This window comes from Salmo trutta, chromosome 8, assembly GCF_901001165.1.
Source record: "Salmo trutta chromosome 8, fSalTru1.1, whole genome shotgun sequence".
Classification (NCBI taxonomy): domain Eukaryota; kingdom Metazoa; phylum Chordata; class Actinopteri; order Salmoniformes; family Salmonidae; genus Salmo; species Salmo trutta.
The window spans coordinates 2,076,696-2,098,593 of record NC_042964.1 but is presented as its reverse complement, the minus strand read 5'-3'; the positions used below and the strand labels follow the sequence as shown (position 1 = coordinate 2,098,593).

The following is a 21,898-nucleotide window of genomic DNA, read 5'->3' as shown; positions in this document are numbered from 1 at the left end:
GGGATAGCTCTGTGTGTGGTAGCCTCAGGGTTGTCTGGGATAGCTCTGTGTGTGGTATCCTCAGGGTTGTCTGGGATAGCTTTGTGTGTGGTAACCTCAGGGTTGTCTACGATAGCTCTGTGTGTGGTAGCCCTGTCCTTTAGTTTAGCACCAACCTCTGTGTTAATCCAGGGCTTTTGATTGGAGAAGCAGTGAACCTTCCCCGTGGGGACAACGTCGCTGATGCATTTTCTAATGAATCCGGTGACGGAGACGGTTAGCTCATCAACATTATCATGGAGTCTCTAAAAAATTCTCCAATTAGCGCTAGCTAAACAGTCCGCATACCCTCCGATTCTGGTGACCGTTTTCTCAAAGGAGCGAGTCATGGATACTTCCTGTTAGAGTTTCTGCTTGTAAACAGGAAGCAAGAGTACGGAGTCATGATCTGATTTGCTGAACGGTGGAAGAGGGAGGGCCTTGTACGCTTGTTTGTGGGTAGAATAGCAGTGGTCTTTATCGCCCCCTGGTGGTGTTGGAGACGGTCTTTATCGCCCCCTGGTGGTGTTGGAGACGGTATTTATCGCCCCCTGGTGGTGTTGGAGATGTGTTGATGGAAGTTGAGCATCACGTGTCGTTAGTGTCTCCGAATTAAAATCGCCGGCGACCATAATAGCAGCCTCTGGGTGCATGGTTTCCTGCTTGTTTAAAGCCTTTTACAGTTCGTTAAGAACCAGCTTTTTATTTTTATTGTCCTGACGTGGAATGTATACAGCAGTCACGATAACAACTGAAAACTCCCTCGTGGAGACTAACACCAGGGGCTGAGGATTTTTCTAGAATAGTGGCCAATTTCGTTGATGTAAATATTGAAGAGTGCAGGGCTCAGATTGCAACCCTGGCGAAGGCCTCGTCTCTGGTTAAAGAATTCTGATCTTTTCTTGCCAATTTTAATGCAGCACGTATTGCCAGCATACATTGATTTAACTATGTCATATGTTTTACCCCCTACACCACTTTCAATAACTATGTAGAACAGTCCTGTATGCCAAATGGAATCAAATGCTTTTTGTAAAATAAGACAAAGCCAGCATGCAAGCTGGTTTTATTTTGATGAACATGTTTATCTATCAGGGTGTATAGAGCGTAAATATGGTCATGCGATGTTTTGGTATAAATCCAATTTGGCTTTTACTCAAGACATTGTACTTATTAAGGAAGTTTAGAACTCTTACATTGATAATATTACAGAAAACCTTCCCCAGGTTACTGTTCACACAAATGCCTCTGTAATTGTTAGGGTCAAATTTGTCTCCGTTCTTAAAAATTGGGGTTATGAGTCACCAATCTACTTCAGCGGGACTCCTGTTTCTCTCTCCCCTTCTCTCCTTCTGAAGTCATGCTATGGATTTCAAATCCTTTCTCTCTCCGTCTATCCCTTAGTCTTCTCTCTCTCTCTCTCTCTCTCTCTATCCCTGGTCTTCTCTCTCTCCCCTAGTTTTCTCTCCCTCTATCCCCTAGTCTTCTCTCTCTCCCTCTATACCCTAGTCTTCTCTCTCTCCCTCCCTCCCTCTATCCCCTAGTCTTCTCTCTCTCTCCCTCCCTCCCTCACTCTATCCCCTAGTCTTAGTCTTCTCTCGCTCCCTCCCTCTATCCCCTAGTCTTCTCTCTCTCCCTCTCTCCCCTAGTCTTCTCTCTCTCTCTCTCTCTCTCTCTCTCTCTCTCTCTCTCTCTCTCTCTCTCTCTCTCTCACACACCTCCCAGTCTTACCTTTGTGAGAGAGCATGCCAGGTGACAGCAGGCCGTGAACCCCAGGATGGAGAAGCCTGGAGCTTTCCTGAATCCCTCCCCCAACAGAGTGCTTTGGAGGCCGGCCCGGACGAGAGCTGAGAGGGGGGGGGAGAAAAGAAAGACTTGACAAATTAAAAGGCACAAGAACACAGACACAGATACACACATACAGACAGACACACACACACAGGTGAAAGGTATGTGTATGTGTCTGTACAAGAAAAAGGAAAGGTAACACGTAATGTTGAAGAGGTCATGAATTGTCTTTCAGACATGGTCCCTTAATTTCTCCTCTCCCTCTATCCCCTAGTCTTCTCTCTCTCTCCCTCTATCCCCTAGTCTTCTCATCTCTCTCTCTCTCCCTCTATCCCCTAGTCTTCTCTCTCTCTCCCTCTATCCCCTAGTCTTCTCTCTCTCTCTATCTATCCCCTAGTCTTCTCTCTCTCTCTATCTATCCCCTAGTCTTCTCTCTCTCTATCTATCCCCTAGTCTTCTCTCTCTCTCCCTCTATCCCCTAGTCTTCTCTCTCTCTCCCTCTATCCCCTAGTCTTCTCTCTCTCTCCCTCTATCCCCTAGTCTTCTCTCTCTCTCTCTCTATCCCCTAGTCTTCTCTCTCTCTCTATCTATCCCCTAGTCTTCTCTCTCCCTCTATCCCCTAGTCTTCTCTCTCTCCCTCTATCCCCTAGTCTTCTCTCTCTCTTTCTCTCTCCCTCTCAATTCACTTTCCATTCAAAGGGGGCTTTACAGGCATGGAAAACACATATAGATAATAAACAAAAGTGAAATAAACAATAACAACAGTAAATATTACACTCACAAAAGTTTAAAAATAATATACATTTCAAATGTCATATTATGTCTATATTCAGTGTTGTAACGATGTGCAAATGGTTAAAGTACAAAAGGGAAAATAAATAAATTGGAATTAGAATTTAACAGCTCTTTTCTGGATTTTGATAATTAGCGGGTATCGGCCTAATTCTGCATATTTGTATACATTTTTTATGACCCTTTTTTCTCCCTAATTGGTAGTTACAGTCTTGTCTCATTGCTGCAACTCCCATATGGACTCAGGAGAGGCGAAGGTCGAGAGCCGTGCGTCCTCCGAAACACGACCCAACCAAGCCGCACTGCTTCTTGACACAACGCCCACTTAACCCGGAAGCCAGCCGCACCAATGTATCAGAGGAAACACCGTACACCTGGCGACTGTGTCAGCGTGCACTGCGCCCGGCCCGCCACAGGAGTCGCTAGTGCGCGATGAGACAAGGACAGCCCTGCTGGGCCAAACCCTCCCCTAACCCGGACGTCGCTGGGCCAATTGTGCGCCGCCACATGGGTCTCCCGGTCAGCTGCAACAGAGCCTGGACTTGAACCCAGAAACTCTAGTGGCACAGCTAGCACACCGAAATGCAGTGTCTTCGACCACAGCGCCACTCGGGAAGCCCGTCCTATTTGGCGTTTTGCGTTGTACAAAGAGGTTGTACACAAAGCCATCTGTTAACTCTCTCCTATTTATATCTTTATATCTATCTATCTATCTATCTATCTATCTATCTATCTATCTATCTATCTATCTATCTATCTATCTATCTATCTATAGTATCTATAGTATCTATCTATCTATCTATCTATCTATCTATCTATCTATCTATCTATCTATCTATAGTATCTATCTATCTATCTATCTATCTATCTATCTATCTATCTATCTATCTATCTATCTATCTATCTATCTATCTGTTAAAGACTACCAGAACCCATTGGATTCTCCAATTATATTGAATGAACTACAGGACAAAACACAAACCTTCCAATCCAAACAAATTCCAATTCCAATTAAATTCCAATTAATCAAACTCTTTAACATCATCCTCAGCTCTGGCATATTCCCCAATATTTGGAACCAAGGACTGATCACCCCAATCCACAAAAGCGGAGACAAATTTGACCCCAATAAATACCGTGGGATATGCGTCAACAGAAACCTTGGGAAAATCCTCTGCATTATCATTAACAGCAGACTTGTACATTTCCTCAGTGAAAACAATGTACTGAGCAAATGTCAAATTGGCTTTTTACCAAATTACTGTACGACAGACCACGTATTCACCCTGCACACCCTAATTGACAAACAAACAAGCCAAAACAAAGGCAAAGTCTTTTCATGCTTTGATGATTTCAAACAAGCTATTTGCACATCATTACAACACTGCATATAGACATAATATGACATTTGTAATGTCTTTATTCTTTTGGAACTTCTGTGAGTGTAATGTTTACTGTTCATTTATATTGTTTAATTCACTTTTGTTTATTATCTATTTCACTTGCTTTGGCAACGTAAACATATGTTTCCCCATGCCAATAAAGATCCTTGAATTTAATGGATAGAGGGGGGGAGGAGAAAGAAAGAGAAGACATTCCCTTGCATCACTTCTGTCCTGTTCATTCTCTCTGACCATTTATCTCTTTCTCCTTCCAGCCCGTCCTTCTCACATCCATCTATCCCTCCCTGTCTCTCTCTCTCTCCTCCTCACCATCCATCCATCCATCCATCCCTCTCTCTCTCCTCCTCACCATCCATCCATCCCTCCCTCTCTCTCTCCTCCTCACCATCCATCTATCCCTCCCTGTCTCTCTCTCTCTCCTCCTCACCATCCATCCATCCCTCCCTGTCTCTCCCTCTCTCTCTCTCTCTCCTTCTCACCATCTCTCTCTCCTCCACACCATCCATCCATCCCTCCCTCTCTCTCTCCTCCTCACCATCCATCCATCCCTCCTTGTCTCTCTCTCTCCTCCTCACCATCCATCCCTCCCTCTCTCTCTCCTCCTCACCATCCATCCATCCCTCCCTGTCTCTCCCTCTCCTCCTCACCATCCATCCATCCCTCCCTGTCTCTCCCTCTCTCGCTCTCTCTCCTTCTCACCATCTCTCTCTCCTCCACACCATCCATCCATCCCTCCCTCCCTGTCTCTCTCCTCCTCACCATCCATTCATCCCTCCCTCTCTCTCCTCCTCCTCACCATCCATTCATCCCTCCCTCTCTCTCCTCCTCCTCACCATCCATTCATCCCTCTCTGTCTCTCCCTCTCCTCCTCACCATCCATTCATCCCTCCCTCTCTCTCTCCTTCTCACCATCTCTCTCTCCTCCACACCATCCATCCATCCCTCCCTCCCTTTCTCTCTCTCCTCCTCCTCACCATCCATTCATCCCTCCCTCTCTCCTCCTCCTCACCATCCATCCATCCCTCACTGTCTCTCTCTCTCCTTCTCACCATCCATCCATCCCTCCCTGTCTCTCTCTCTCTCCTCCTCACCATCCATTCATCCCTCTCTGTCTCTCCCTCTCCTCCTCACCATCCATTCATCCCTCCCTCTCTCTCTCCTTCTCACCATCTCTCTCTCCTCCTCACCATCCATCCATCCATCCCTCCCTCCCTTTCTCTCTCTCCTCCTCCTCACCATCCATTCATCCCTCACTGTCTCTCTCTCTCTCTCTCTCCTCCTCACCATCCATTCATCCCTCCCTCTCTCTCTCCTTCTCACCATCTCTCTCTCCTCCTCACCATCCATCCATCCCTCCCTGTCTCTCTCTCCTCCTCCTCACCATCCATTCATCCCTCACTGTCTCTCTCTCCCTCTCCTCCTCACCATCCATCCATCCCTCCCTGTCTCTCTCTCCCTCTCCTCCTCACCATCCATCCATCCCTCCCTGTCTCTCTCTCTCTCCTCCTCACCATCCATTCATCCCTCTCTGTCTCTCCCTCTCCTCCTCACCATCCATTCATCCCTCCCTCTCTCTCTCCTTCTCACCATCTCTCTCTCCTCCACACCATCCATCCATCCCTCCCTCCCTTTCTCTCTCTCCTCCTCCTCACCATCCATTCATCCCTCACTGTCTCTCTCTCCTTCTCACCATCCATCCATCCCTCCCTGTCTCTCTCTCTCTCTCTCTCCTCCTCACCATCCATCCATCCCTCCCTGTCTCTCTCTCTCTCTCCTCCTCACCATCCATCCATCCCTCCCTGTCTTTCTCTCTCGCTCCTTCTCACAATCTCTCTCTCCCTCGCTAAAGCTCCCTCTCTCTCTCTCTAGTGTGTATAATGTAAATGATGTGCTATTGTTCGTTCCTGTCATCCCAAGGACACCCTCCCTCATCTTTTTCTTATTATATTCTTCCCTCTCTCTCTCTATTTTCACAGTAACAGCATCGTCTCTCTCTCTCTCAAGCACAAAGTCAGCAGAAACGGGCACGACACCCTCTGAGCCGGACCGGAATGTCAGAGAGAGAACAGAAGAGAGAAGAGAAAGAGAGAGAGAGGAGAGACTCACACCAAATGCACTTCAATACCATCCACTAGGAACAATGTGAACACCTATTACCATCTAGTAGGGAGCTGTCTGATAGGCTGGCAGCTCCGTGGACCGGGGGTTCCCAGTGCTAGGCACTCATTAACATTTAGTCTGTTTTTAACCCAAACCTAAACCCGGCGGTACTAATGCCTAAACTAAATCGAGTTTTGATGTTTATCCCTCCCTGGACAAACGTTGAATACTGAAGTGAGGAGTGTTGTCACCATACCAGAACTTCGACTTCAATGCAGATACCAGGTTTATCATCAAAATGATGGATACCATCACGATCATTATACCACCACGATCATTATACCATCACGATCCTCGAGACCATCACGATCATTATACCATCACGATCATTACACCATCACGATCCTCAATACCATCACGATCATTATACCATCATGATCATTATACCATCACGATCATTATACCATCACGATCCTCGAGACCATCACGATCCTCGATACCATCACGATCATTATACCATCACGATCATTATACCATCACGATCCTCGAGACCATCACGATCCTCGATACCATCACGATCATTAGACCATCACGATCATTACACCATCACGATCATTATACCATCACGATCATTATACCATCACAATACTTGATACCATCACGATCATTATACCATCACGATCCTCGAGACCATCATGATTTTATACCATCACAATACTTGATACCATCACGATCATTATACCATCACGATCCTTGAGACCATCACGATCATTATACCATCACGATACTTGATACCATCCTGATACCACAGTAAAAAAAGAAGCCATTTTATTAACCAAAGTTACAGAATGGCTCTTGATCCAGACAGATAAACTCAATCATTGGGCATCTTTAAAAAAATAAAAATAAATAAATAAATATATATATACACAGTATCTCACAAAAGTGAGTACACCCCTCACATTTCCGTAAATATTTGAGTATATCTTTTCATGTGACAACACTGAAGAAATGACGCTTTGCTACAATATAAAGTAGTGAGTGTACAGCTTGTATAACAGTGTAAATTTGCTGTCCCCTCAAAATAACTCAACACACAGCCATTAATGTCTAAACCGCTGGCAACAAAAGTGAGTAAACCCCTAAGTGAAAATATCCAAATTGGGCCCAATTAGCCATTTTCACTCCCCGGAGTCATGTGACTCGTTAGTGTTACAAGGTCTCAGGTGTGAATGGGGAGCAGGTGTGTTAAATTTAGCTCTCACACTCCCTCATACTGACTGGTCACTGGAAGTTCAACATGGCACCTCATGGCAAAGAACTCTCTTGAGGATCTGAAAAAAAGAATTGTTGCTCTACATAAAGACGGCCTGGGCTATAAGAAGATTGCCAAGACCCTGAAACTGAGCTGCAGCACGGTGACCAAGACCCTGAAACTGAGCTGCAGCACGGTGGCCAAGACCATACAGCGGTTTAACAGGACAGGTTCCACTCAGAACAGGCCTCGCCATGGTCGACCAAAGAAGTTGAATGCACGTGCTCAGCGTCATATCCAGAGGTTGTCTTTGGGAAATAGACGTATGAGTGCTGCCAGCATTGCTGCGGAGGTTGAAGGGGTGGGGGGGTCAGCCTGTCAGTGCTCAGACCATACGCCACACACTGCATCAAATTGGTCTACATGGCTGTCGTCCCAGAAGGAAGCCTCTTCTAAAGATGATGCACAAGAAAGCCCGCAAACAGTTTACTGAAGACAAGCAGACTAAGGACATGGATTACTGGAACCATGTCCTGTGGTCTGATGAGACCAAGATAAACTTATTTGGTTCAGATGGTGTCAAGCGTGTGTGGCGGCAACCAGGTGATGAGTACAAAGACAAGTGTGTCTTGCCTACAGTCAAGCATGGTGGTGGGACTGTCATGGTCTGGGGCTGCATGAGTGCTGCCGGCACTGGGGAGCTACAGTTCATTGAGGGAACCATGAATGCCAACATGTACTGTGACATACTGAAGCAGAGCATGATCCCCTCCCTTCGGAGACTGGGCCGCAGGGCAGTAATTCCAACATGATAACGACCCCAAACACACCTCCAAGACAACCACTGCGTTGCTAAAGAAGCTGAGGGTAAAGGTGATGGACTGGCCAAGCATGTCTCCAGACCTAAACCCTATTGAGCATCTGTGGGGCATCCTCAAACGGAAGGTGGAGGAGTGCAAGGTCTCTAACATCCACCAGCTCCGTCATGGAGGAGTGCAAGGGCTCTAACATCCACCAGCTCCGTCATGGAGGAGTGCAAGGTCTCTAACATCCACCAGCTCCGTCATGGAGGAGTGCAAGGTCTCTAACATCCACCAGCTCCGTCATGGAGGAGTGCAAGGTCTCTAACATCCACCAGCTCCGTCATGGAGGAGTGCAAGGTCTCTAACATCCACCAGCTCCGTCATGGAGGAGTGCAAGGTCTCTAACATCCACCAGCTCCGTCATGGAGGAGTGCAAGGTCTCTAACATCCACCAGCTCCGTCATGGAGGAGTGCAAGGTCTCTAACATCCACCAGCTCCGTCATGGAGGAGTGCAAGGTCTCTAACATCCACCAGCTCCGTCATGGAGGAGTGCAAGGTCTCTAACATCCACCAGCTCCGTGGTGTCGTCATGGAGGAGTGGAAGAGGACTCCAGTGGCAACCTGTGAAGCTCTGGTGAACTCCATGCCCAAGAGGGTTAAGGCAGTGCTGGAAAATGATGGTGGACACACAAAATATTGACACTTTGGGCCCAATTTGGATATTTTCACTTAGGGGTGTACTCACATTTGTTGCCAGCGGTTTAGACATTAATGGCTGTGTGTTGTGTTATTTTGAGGGGACAGCAAATTTACACTGTTATACAAGCTGTACACTCACTACTTTACATTGTAGCAAAGCGTCATTTCTTCAGTGTTGTCACATGAAAAGATATACTCAAATATTTACAAAAATGTGAGGGGTGTACTCACTTTTGTGAGATACTGTATATTACCGTTATTTAACTAGGCAAGCCAGTTAAGAACAAACTCTTATTTTCAATGACGGCCTAGGAACAGTGGGTTAACTGCCTTGTTCAGGGGCAGAACGACAGATTTTTAACTTGTCAGCTCGGGGATTCAATCTTGCAACCTTTCGGTTACTGGTCCAACGCTCTAACCACTAGGCTACCTGCCGCCCCTAAACTCTAACCACTAGGCTACCTGCCTACCCTACACTCTAACCACTAGGCTACCTGCCACCCCTACACTCTAACCACTAGGCTACCTGCCGCCCCTACACTCTAACCACTAGGCTACCTGCCGCCCCTACGCTCTAACCACTAGGCTACCTGCCGCCTCTACGCTCTAACCACTAGGCTACCTGCCGCCCCTCCACTCTAACCACTAGGCTACCTGCCAGCCTCTACACTCTAACCACTAGGCTACCTGCCAGCCTCTACACTCTAACCACTAGGCTACCTGCCGCCCCTACGCTCTAACCACTAGACTACCTGCCCCCCTACACTCTAACCACTAGACTACCTGCCGCCCCTACACTCTAACCACTAGGCTACCTGCCTCCTCTACACTCTAACCACTAGGCTACCTGCCAGCCTCTACACTCTAACCACTAGACTACCTGCCGCCCCTCCAATCTAACCACTAGGCTACCTGCCCCCCTACACTCTAACCACTAGACTACCTGCCGCCCCTCCACTCTAACCACTAGGCTACCTGCCTCCCCTACACTCTAACCACTAGGCTACCTGCCTCCCCTACACTCTAACCACTAGGCTACCTGCCTCCTCTACACTCTAACCACTAGGCTACCTGCCAGCCTCTACACTCTAACCACTAGACTACCTGCCGCCCCTCCAATCTAACCACTAGGCTACCTGCCTCCCCTACACTCTAACCACTAGGCTACCTGCCAGCCTCTACACTCTAACCACTAGACTACCTGCCTCCCCTACACTCTAACCACTAGACTACCTGCCGCCCCTACACTCTAACCACTAGGCTACCTGCCTCCCCTCCACTCTAACCACTAGGCTACCTGCCCCCCTACACTCTAACCACTAGGCTACCTGCCCCCCTACACTCTAACCACTAGGCTACCTGCCAGCCTCTACACTCTAACCACTAGGCTACCTGCCTCCCCTACACTCTAACCACTAGACTACCTGCCGCCCTACACTCTAACCACTAGACTACCTGCCGCCCCTCCACTCTAACCACTAGGCTACCTGCCGCCCCTCCACTCTAACCACTAGGCTACCTGCCGCCCCTCCACTCTAACCACTAGGCTACCTGCCGCCCCTACACTCTAACCACTAGACTACCTGCCGCCCCTCCACTCTAACCACTAGGCTACCTGCCGCCCTACACTCTAACCACTAGGCTACCTGCCCCCCTACACTCTAACCACTAGGCTACCTGCCCCCCTCCACTCTAACCACTAGGCTACCTGCCGCCCCTACACTCTAACCACTAGACTACCTGCCTCCCCTACACTCTAACCACTAGGCTACCTGCCGCCCCTACACTCTAACCACTAGGCTACCTGCCGCCCCTACGCTCTAACCACTAGGCTACCTGCCGCCTCTACGCTCTAACCACTAGGCTACCTGCCGCCCCTCCGCTCTAACCACTAGGCTACCTGCCAGCCTCTACACTCTAACCACTAGGCTACCTGCCAGCCTCTACACTCTAACCACTAGGCTACCTGCCGCCCCTACGCTCTAACCACTAGACTACCTGCCCCCCTACACTCTAACCACTAGACTACCTGCCGCCCCTACACTCTAACCACTAGGCTACCTGCCTCCTCTACACTCTAACCACTAGGCTACCTGCCAGCCTCTACACTTTAACCACTAGACTACCTGCCGCCCCTCCACTCTAACCACTAGGCTACCTGCCCCCCTACACTCTAACCACTAGACTACCTGCCGCCCCTCCACTCTAACCACTAGGCTACCTGCCTCCCCTACACTCTAACCACTAGGCTACCTGACTCCCCCTCTACACTCTAACCACTAGGCTACCTGCCTCCCCTACACTCTAACCACTAGACTACCTGCCGCCCCTACACTCTAACCACTAGGCTACCTGCCGCCCCTACACTCTAACCACTAGGCTACCTGCCTCCCTCCACTCTAACCATTAGGCTACCTGCCCCCCTACACTCTAACCACTAGGCTACCTGCCCCCCTACACTCTAACCACTAGGCTACCTGCCGCCTCTACACTCTAACCACTAGGCTACCTGCCTCCCCTACACTCTAACCACTAGACTACCTGCCGCCCTACACTCTAACCACTAGACTACCTGCCGCCCCTACACTCTAACCACTAGACTACCTGCCGCCCCTACACTCTAACCACTAGGCTACCTGCCGCCCCTACACTCTAACCACTAGGCTACCTGCCAGCCTCTACACTCTAACCACTAGGCTACCTGCCAGCCTCTACACTCTAACCACTAGGCTACCTGCCGCCCCTACGCTCTAACCACTAGACTACCTGCCCCCCTACACTCTAACCACTAGACTACCTGCCGCCCCTACACTCTAACCACTAGGCTACCTGCCTCCTCTACACTCTAACCACTAGGCTACCTGCCAGCCTCTACACTCTAACCACTAGACTACCTGCCGCCCCTCCACTCTAACCACTAGGCTACCTGCCCCCCTACACTCTAACCACTAGACTACCTGCCGCCCCTCCACTCTAACCACTAGGCTACCTGCCTCCCCTACACTCTAACCACTAGGCTACCTGCCTCCCCCTCTACACTCTAACCACTAGGCTACCTGCCTCCCCTACACTCTAACCACTAGACTACCTGCCGCCCCTACACTCTAACCACTAGGCTACCTGCCGCCCCTACACTCTAACCACTAGGCTACCTGCCTCCCCTCCACTCTAACCACTAGGCTACCTGCCCCCCTACACTCTAACCACTAGGCTACCTGCCCCCCTACACTCTAACCACTAGGCTACCTGCCGCCTCTACACTCTAACCACTAGGCTACCTGCCTCCCCTACACTCTAACCACTAGACTACCTGCCGCCCTACACTCTAACCACTAGACTACCTGCCGCCCCTCCACTCTAACCACAAGGCTACCTGCCGCCCCTCCACTCTAACCACTAGGCTACCTGCCGCCCCTCCACTCTAACCACTAGGCTACCTGCCGTCCCTCCACTCTAACCACTAGACTACCTGCCGCCCCTACACTCTAACCACTAGACTACCTGCCGCCCCTACACTCTAACCACTAGGCTACCTGCCGCCCCTACACTCTAACCACTAGGCTACCTGCCGCCCCCCCACTCTAACCACTAGGCTACCTGCCGCCCCTACACTCTAACCACTAGGCTACCTGCCGCCCCTACACTCTAACCACTAGACTACCTGCCGCCCCTACACTCTAACCACTAGGCTACCTGCCGCCCCCCCCACTCTAACCACTAGGCTACCTGCCGCCCCTACGCTCTAACCACTAGACTACCTGCCCCCCCTACGCTCTAACCACTAGGCTACCTGCACCTACACTCTAACCACTAGACTACCTGCCCCCCTACACCCTAACCACTAGGCTACCTGCCGCCCCTACACTCTAACCACTAGGCTACCTGCCGCCTCTACACTCTAACCACTAGGCTACCTGCCGCCCTACACTCTAACCACTAGGCTACCTGCCGCCCCTACACTCTAACCACTAGGCTACCTGCCCCCCCTTCACTCTAACCACTAGACTACCTGCCGCCCCTACACTCTAACCACTAGGCTACCTGCCCCCCCTCCACTCTAACCACTAGGCTACCTGCCGCCCTACACTCTAACCACTAGGCTACCTGCCGCCCCTCCACTCTAACCACTAGGCTACCTGCCGCCCCTACACTCTAACCACTAGGCTACCTGCCGCCCCTACACTCTAACCACTAGGCTACCTGCCGTCCCTCCACTCTAACCACTAGACTACCTGCCGCCCCTACACTCTAACCACTAGACTACCTGCCGCCCCTACACTCTAACCACTAGGCTACCTGCCGCCCCTACACTCTAACCACTAGGCTACCTGCCGCCCCCCCCACTCTAACCACTAGGCTACCTGCCGCCCCTACACTCTAACCACTAGGCTACCTGCCGCCCCTACACTCTAACCACTAGACTACCTGCCGCCCCTACACTCTAACCACTAGGCTACCTGCCGCCCCCCCACTCTAACCACTAGGCTACCTGCCGCCCCTACGCTCTAACCACTAGACTACCTGCCCCCCCTACGCTCTAACCACTAGGCTACCTGCACCTACACTCTAACCACTAGACTACCTGCCCCCCTACACCCTAACCACTAGGCTACCTGCCGCCCCTACACTCTAACCACTAGGCTACCTGCCGCCTCTACACTCTAACCACTAGGCTACCTGCCGCCCTACACTCTAACCACTAGGCTACCTGCCGCCCCTACACTCTAACCACTAGGCTACCTGCCCCCCCTTCACTCTAACCACTAGACTACCTGCCGCCCCTACACTCTAACCACTAGGCTACCTGCCCCCCCTCCACTCTAACCACTAGGCTACCTGCCGCCCTACACTCTAACCACTAGGCTACCTGCCGCCCCTCCACTCTAACCACTAGGCTACCTGCCGCCCCTACACTCTAACCACTAGGCTACCTGCCGCCCCTACACTCTAACCACTAGGCTACCTGCCACCCATACACTCTAACCACTAGGCTACCTGCCGCCCCTACACTCTAACCACTAGGCTACCTGCCACCCATACACTCTAACCACTAGGCTACCTGCCGCCCCTCCACTCTAACCACTAGGCTACCTGCCACCCCTACGCTCTAACCACTAGGCTACCTGCCTCCCCTACGCTCTAACCACTAGGCTACCTGCCGCCCCTACACTCTAACCACTAGGCTACCTGCCGCCCCTACACTCTAACCACTAGGCTACCTGCCTCCCCTACACTCTAACCACTAGGCTACCTGCCTCCCCTACACTCTAACCACTAGGCTACCTGCCGCCCCTACACTCTAACCACTAGGCTACCTGCCGCCCCCTACACTCTAACCACTAGGCTACCTGCCGCCCCTACACTCTAACCACTAGGCTACCTGCCTCCCCTACAGTCTAACCACTAGGCTACCTGCCGCCCCTACACTCTAACCACTAGGCTACCTGCCGCCCCTACACTCTAACCACTAGGCTACCTGCCTCCCCCCCACTCTAACCACTAGGCTACCTGCCGCCCCTACACTCTAACCACTAGGCTACCTGCCGCCCCTACACTCTAACCACTAGACTACCTGCCGCCTCTACACTCTAACCACTAGACTACCTGCCGCCCCTACACTCTAACCACTAGACTACCTGCCGCCCCTACACTCTAACCACTAGGCTACCTGCCGCCCCCCCACTCTAACCACTAGGCTACCTGCCGCCCCTACACTCTAACCACTAGTCTACCTGCCGCCCCTACACTCTAACCACTAGACTACCTGCCGCCCCTACACTCTAACCACTAGGCTACCTGCCGCCCCCCCCACTCTAACCACTAGGCTACCTGCCGCCCCTACACTCTAACCACTAGACTACCTGCCCCCCCTACACTCTAACCACTAGACTACCTGCCCCCCCTACACTCTAACCACTAGGCTACCTGCCTCCCCTACACTCTAACCACTAGGCTACCTGCCGCCCCTACACTCTAACCACTAGACTACCTGCCCCCCCTACACTCTAACCACTAGACTACCTGCCCCCTACACTCTAACCACTAGGCTACCTGCCTCCCCTACACTCTAACCACTAGGCTACCTGCCTCCCCCTACACTCTAACCACTAGACTACCTGCCACCCCTACACTCTAACCACTAGACTACCTGCCGCCCCTACACTCTAACCACTAGGCTACCTGCCTCCCCTACACTCTAACCACTAGACTACCTGCCACCCCTACACTCTAACCACTAGACTACCTGCCACCCCTACACTCTAACCACTAGGCTACCTGCCTCCCCTACACTCTAACCACTAGGCTACCTGCCGCCCCTACGCTCTAACCACTAGACTACCTGCCCCCCCTACACTCTAACCACTAGACTACCTGCCGCCCCTACACTCTAACCACTAGGCTACCTGCCTCCTCTACACTCTAACCACTAGGCTACCTGCCAGCCTCTACACTCTAACCACTAGACTACCTGCCGCCCCTCCAATCTAACCACTAGGCTACCTGCCCCCCTACACTCTAACCACTAGACTACCTGCCGCCCCTCCACTCTAACCACTAGGCTACCTGCCTCCCCTACACTCTAACCACTAGGCTACCTGCCTCCCCTACACTCTAACCACTAGGCTACCTGCCTCCTCTACACTCTAACCACTAGGCTACCTGCCAGCCTCTACACTCTAACCACTAGACTACCTGCCGCCCCTCCAATCTAACCACTAGGCTACCTGCCCCCCTACACTCTAACCACTAGACTACCTGCCGCCCCTCCACTCTAACCACTAGGCTACCTGCCTCCCCTACACTCTAACCACTAGGCTACCTGCCAGCCTCTACACTCTAACCACTAGACTACCTGCCTCCCCTACACTCTAACCACTAGACTACCTGCCGCCCCTACACTCTAACCACTAGGCTACCTGCCTCCCCTCCACTCTAACCACTAGGCTACCTGCCCCCCTACACTCTAACCACTAGGCTACCTGCCCCCCTACACTCTAACCACTAGGCTACCTGCCAGCCTCTACACTCTAACCACTAGGCTACCTGCCTCCCCTACACTCTAACCACTAGACTACCTGCCGCCCTACACTCTAACCACTAGACTACCTGCCGCCCCTCCACTCTAACCACTAGGCTACCTGCCGCCCCTCCACTCTAACCACTAGGCTACCTGCCGCCCCTCCACTCTAACCACTAGGCTACCTGCCGCCCCTACACTCTAACCACTAGACTACCTGCCGCCCCTCCACTCTAACCACTAGGCTACCTGCCGCCCTACACTATAACCACTAGGCTACCTGCCCCCCTACACTCTAACCACTAGGCTACCTGCCCCCCTCCACTCTAACCACTAGGCTACCTGCCGCCCCTACACTCTAACCACTAGACTACCTGCCTCCCCTACACTCTAACCACTAGGCTACCTGCCGCCCCTACACTCTAACCACTAGGCTACCTGCCGCCCCTACGCTCTAACCACTAGGCTACCTGCCGCCTCTACGCTCTAACCACTAGGCTACCTGCCGCCCCTCCGCTCTAACCACTAGGCTACCTGCCAGCCTCTACACTCTAACCACTAGGCTACCTGCCAGCCTCTACACTCTAACCACTAGGCTACCTGCCGCCCCTACGCTCTAACCACTAGACTACCTGCCCCCCTACACTCTAACCACTAGACTACCTGCCGCCCCTACACTCTAACCACTAGGCTACCTGCCTCCTCTACACTCTAACCACTAGGCTACCTGCCAGCCTCTACACTCTAACCACTAGACTACCTGCCGCCCCTCCACTCTAACCACTAGGCTACCTGCCCCCCTACACTCTAACCACTAGACTACCTGCCGCCCCCTCCACTCTAACCACTAGGCTACCTGCCTCCCCTACACTCTAACCACTAGGCTACCTGCCTCCCCTACACTCTAACCACTAGGCTACCTGCCTCCTCTACACTCTAACCACTAGGCTACCTGCCAGCCTCTACACTCTAACCACTAGACTACCTGCCGCCCCTCCAATCTAACCACTAGGCTACCTGCCCCCCTACACTCTAACCACTAGACTACCTGCCGCCCCTCCACTCTAACCACTAGGCTACCTGCCTCCCCTACACTCTAACCACTAGGCTACCTGCCAGCCTCTACACTCTAACCACTAGACTACCTGCCTCCCCTACACTCTAACCACTAGACTACCTGCCGCCCCTACACTCTAACCACTAGGCTACCTGCCTCCCCTCCACTCTAACCACTAGGCTACCTGCCCCCCTACACTCTAACCACTAGGCTACCTGCCCCCCTACACTCTAACCACTAGGCTACCTGCCAGCCTCTACACTCTAACCACTAGGCTACCTGCCTCCCCTACACTCTAACCACTAGACTACCTGCCGCCCTACACTCTAACCACTAGACTACCTGCCGCCCCTCCACTCTAACCACTAGGCTACCTGCCGCCCCTCCACTCTAACCACTAGGCTACCTGCCGCCCCTCCACTCTAACCACTAGGCTACCTGCCGCCCCTACACTCTAACCACTAGACTACCTGCCGCCCCTCCACTCTAACCACTAGGCTACCTGCCGCCCTACACTCTAACCACTAGGCTACCTGCCCCCCTACACTCTAACCACTAGGCTACCTGCCCCCCTCCACTCTAACCACTAGGCTACCTGCCGCCCCTACACTCTAACCACTAGACTACCTGCCTCCCCTACACTCTAACCACTAGGCTACCTGCCGCCCCTACACTCTAACCACTAGGCTACCTGCCGCCCCTACGCTCTAACCACTAGGCTACCTGCCGCCTCTACGCTCTAACCACTAGGCTACCTGCCGCCCCCTCCGCTCTAACCACTAGGCTACCTGCCAGCCTCTACACTCTAACCACTAGGCTACCTGCCAGCCTCTACACTCTAACCACTAGGCTACCTGCCGCCCCTACGCTCTAACCACTAGACTACCTGCCCCCCTACACTCTAACCACTAGACTACCTGCCGCCCCTACACTCTAACCACTAGGCTACCTGCCTCCTCTACACTCTAACCACTAGGCTACCTGCCAGCCTCTACACTCTAACCACTAGACTACCTGCCGCCCCTCCACTCTAACCACTAGGCTACCTGCCCCCCTACACTCTAACCACTAGACTACCTGCCGCCCCTCCACTCTAACCACTAGGCTACCTGCCTCCCCTACACTCTAACCACTAGGCTACCTGCCTCCCCCTCTACACTCTAACCACTAGGCTACCTGCCTCCCCTACACTCTAACCACTAGACTACCTGCCGCCCCTACACTCTAACCACTAGGCTACCTGCCGCCCCTACACTCTAACCACTAGGCTACCTGCCTCCCCTCCACTCTAACCACTAGGCTACCTGCCCCCCTACACTCTAACCACTAGGCTACCTGCCCCCCTACACTCTAACCACTAGGCTACCTGCCGCCTCTACACTCTAACCACTAGGCTACCTGCCTCCCCTACACTCTAACCACTAGACTACCTGCCGCCCTACACTCTAACCACTAGACTACCTGCCGCCCCTCCACTCTAACCACAAGGCTACCTGCCGCCCCTCCACTCTAACCACTAGGCTACCTGCCGCCCCTCCACTCTAACCACTAGGCTACCTGCCGTCCCTCCACTCTAACCACTAGACTACCTGCCGCCCCTACACTCTAACCACTAGACTACCTGCCGCCCCTACACTCTAACCACTAGGCTACCTGCCGCCCCTACACTCTAACCACTAGGCTACCTGCCGCCCCCCCACTCTAACCACTAGGCTACCTGCCGCCCCTACACTCTAACCACTAGGCTACCTGCCGCCCCTACACTCTAACCACTAGACTACCTGCCGCCCCTACACTCTAACCACTAGGCTACCTGCCGCCCCCCCACTCTAACCACTAGGCTACCTGCCGCCCCTACGCTCTAACCACTAGACTACCTGCCCCCCCTACGCTCTAACCACTAGGCTACCTGCACCTACACTCTAACCACTAGACTACCTGCCCCCCTACACCCTAACCACTAGGCTACCTGCCGCCCCTACACTCTAACCACTAGGCTACCTGCCGCCTCTACACTCTAACCACTAGGCTACCTGCCGCCCTACACTCTAACCACTAGGCTACCTGCCGCCCCTACACTCTAACCACTAGGCTACCTGCCCCCCCTTCACTCTAACCACTAGACTACCTGCCGCCCCTACACTCTAACCACTAGGCTACCTGCCCCCCCTCCACTCTAACCACTAGGCTACCTGCCGCCCTACACTCTAACCACTAGGCTACCTGCCGCCCCTCCACTCTAACCACTAGGCTACCTGCCGCCCCTACACTCTAACCACTAGGCTACCTGCCGCCCCTACACTCTAACCACTAGGCTACCTGCCACCCATACACTCTAACCACTAGGCTACCTGCCGCCCCTCCACTCTAACCACTAGGCTACCTGCCACCCCTACGCTCTAACCACTAGGCTACCTGCCTCCCCTACACTCTAACCACTAGGCTACCTGCCGCCCCTACACTCTAACCACTAGGCTACCTGCCGCCCCTACACTCTAACCACTAGGCTACCTGCCTCCCCTACACTCTAACCACTAGGCTACCTGCCTCCCCTACACTCTAACCACTAGGCTACCTGCCGCCCCTACACTCTAACCACTAGGCTACCTGCCGCCCCTACACTCTAACCACTAGGCTACCTGCCGCCCCTACACTCTAACCACTAGGCTACCTGCCTCCCCTACAGTCTAACCACTAGGCTACCTGCCGCCCCTACACTCTAACCACTAGGCTACCTGCCGCCCCTACACTCTAACCACTAGGCTACCTGCCTCCCCCCCACTCTAACCACTAGGCTACCTGCCGCCCCTACACTCTAACCACTAGGCTACCTGCCGCCCCTACACTCTAACCACTAGGCTACCTGCCGCCTCTACACTCTAACCACTAGACTACCTGCCGCCCCTACACTCTAACCACTAGACTACCTGCCGCCCCTACACTCTAACCACTAGTCTACCTGCCGCCCCTACACTCTAACCACTAGACTACCTGCCGCCCCTACACTCTAACCACTAGGCTACCTGCCGCCCCCCCACTCTAACCACTAGGCTACCTGCCGCCCCTACACTCTAACCACTAGACTACCTGCCCCCCCTACACTCTAACCACTAGACTACCTGCCCCCCCTACACTCTAACCACTAGGCTACCTGCCTCCCCTACACTCTAACCACTAGGCTACCTGCCGCCCCTACACTCTAACCACTAGACTACCTGCCCCCCCTACACTCTAACCACTAGACTACCTGCCCCCTACACTCTAACCACTAGGCTACCTGCCTCCCCTACACTCTAACCACTAGGCTACCTGCCTCCCCTACACTCTAACCACTAGACTACCTGCCACCCCTACACTCTAACCACTAGACTACCTGCCGCCCCTACACTCTAACCACTAGGCTACCTGCCTCCCCTACACTCTAACCACTAGACTACCTGCCACCCCTACACTCTAACCACTAGACTACCTGCCACCCCTACACTCTAACCACTAGGCTACCTGCCGCCCCCCCCACTCTAACCACTAGGCTACCTGCCTCCTCTACACTCTAACCACTAGGCTACCTGCCCCCCCTACACTCTAACCACTAGGCTACCTGCCCCCCCTACACTCTAACCACTAGACTACCTGCCGCCCCTACACTCTAACCACTAGGCTACCTGCCGCCCCTACACTCTAACCACTAGGCTACCTGCCTCCTCTACACTCTAACCACTAGGCTACCTGCCCCCCCCTACACTCTAACTACTAGACTACCTGCCCCCCCTCCACTCTAACCACTAGGCTACCTGCCCCCCCTACACTCTAACCACTAGGCTACCTGCCCCCCCTACACTCTAACCACTAGACTACCTGCCCCCCCTCCACTCTAACCACTAGGCTACCTTGCCGCACCTTTTTAGTTCAATATCATTACATTTGACATTTTAGATTTTTGAATGTATGCATTAATGTGTCAATTATACAATCAATTTGACTTCATTTTTTTTTTCAATCTAACTACATAACCTAATGGTAATCATTTATTTGAATGGTAAATCTTTATTGATAAACTGCCTATCCACAATGCAGGTGGATGCATTGAGTTATTGAGCTTGTTTTGGCTGATTTCATGGGGTGTACAGATGAAAAACAATCCGTTTCCCTTGGACACACTGCTGAACACCATTTGCATAGAAGAAGCGATCTTCTCAGATCAGTCTGAGGTGAGAACAACGGAGGATCTTGACTGGGAAAGACTTGAAGGCGTGGGGGAGACGAAGTGAATCAATAACAATCAGTTTCAAAATCAGTAATACATTTACTTGATGGTCTGCATGTTATTGCAAACAAGGTACTAGGGTAGTGAATTGACGTTACTTTAAGCTATAAACTAGCAAGGAAAAAACTGTCATACTTGAGTAAAAGTAAAGATACCTTAATAGAAAATGACTCAAGTAAAAGTCGCCCAGTTAAATACTACTTGAGTAAAAGTCTTAAAGTATTTGGTTTTAAATATACCTAGGTATCAAAAGTAAAAGTATAAATCCTTTGAAATGCCTTACGGATAGCCTGGGGCACCTTCCAACACTGAGAGATAATTTACAAACTAAGTTTTTGTGTTTAGTGAGTCCTCCAGATCAGAGGCAGTAGAGATGACCAGGGATGTTCTCTGTTTAGTGAGTCCTCCAGATCAGAGGCAGTAGGGATGACCAGGGATGTTCTCTGTTTAGTGAGTCCTCCAGATCAGAGGCAGTAGAGATGACCAGGGATGTTCTCTGTTTAGTGAGTCCTCCAGATCAGAGGCAGTAGAGATGACCAGGGATGTTCTCTGTTTACTAAGTCCTCCAGATCAGAGGCAGTAGAGATGACCAGGGATGTTCTCTGTTTAGTGAGTCCTCCAGATCAAAGAAAGTAGGGATGACCAGGGATGTTCTCTGTTTAGTGAGTCCTCCAGATCAGAGGCAGTAGGGATGACCAGG

At 52.1% G+C, this 21,898-nt stretch overlaps 1 protein-coding gene across 1 annotated transcript in view; it reads right to left on the bottom strand.

Annotated features, from left to right (window-relative positions):
- Window positions 1-495: 495 nt before the first annotated feature.
- LOC115199195 (dachshund homolog 2-like) overlaps window positions 496-21,898 on the bottom strand; it is a 57,183-nt gene continuing 35,780 nt past the window's right edge. Inside the window, exons 2-3 of the mRNA XM_029761823.1 lie at window positions 1,750-1,865; window positions 496-569 (exon numbers count right to left, since the gene is read on the bottom strand). Of these exons, the coding sequence (XP_029617683.1) occupies window positions 496-569; window positions 1,750-1,865 (190 nt within the window). The remainder of the gene's footprint in view (window positions 570-1,749; window positions 1,866-21,898) is intronic.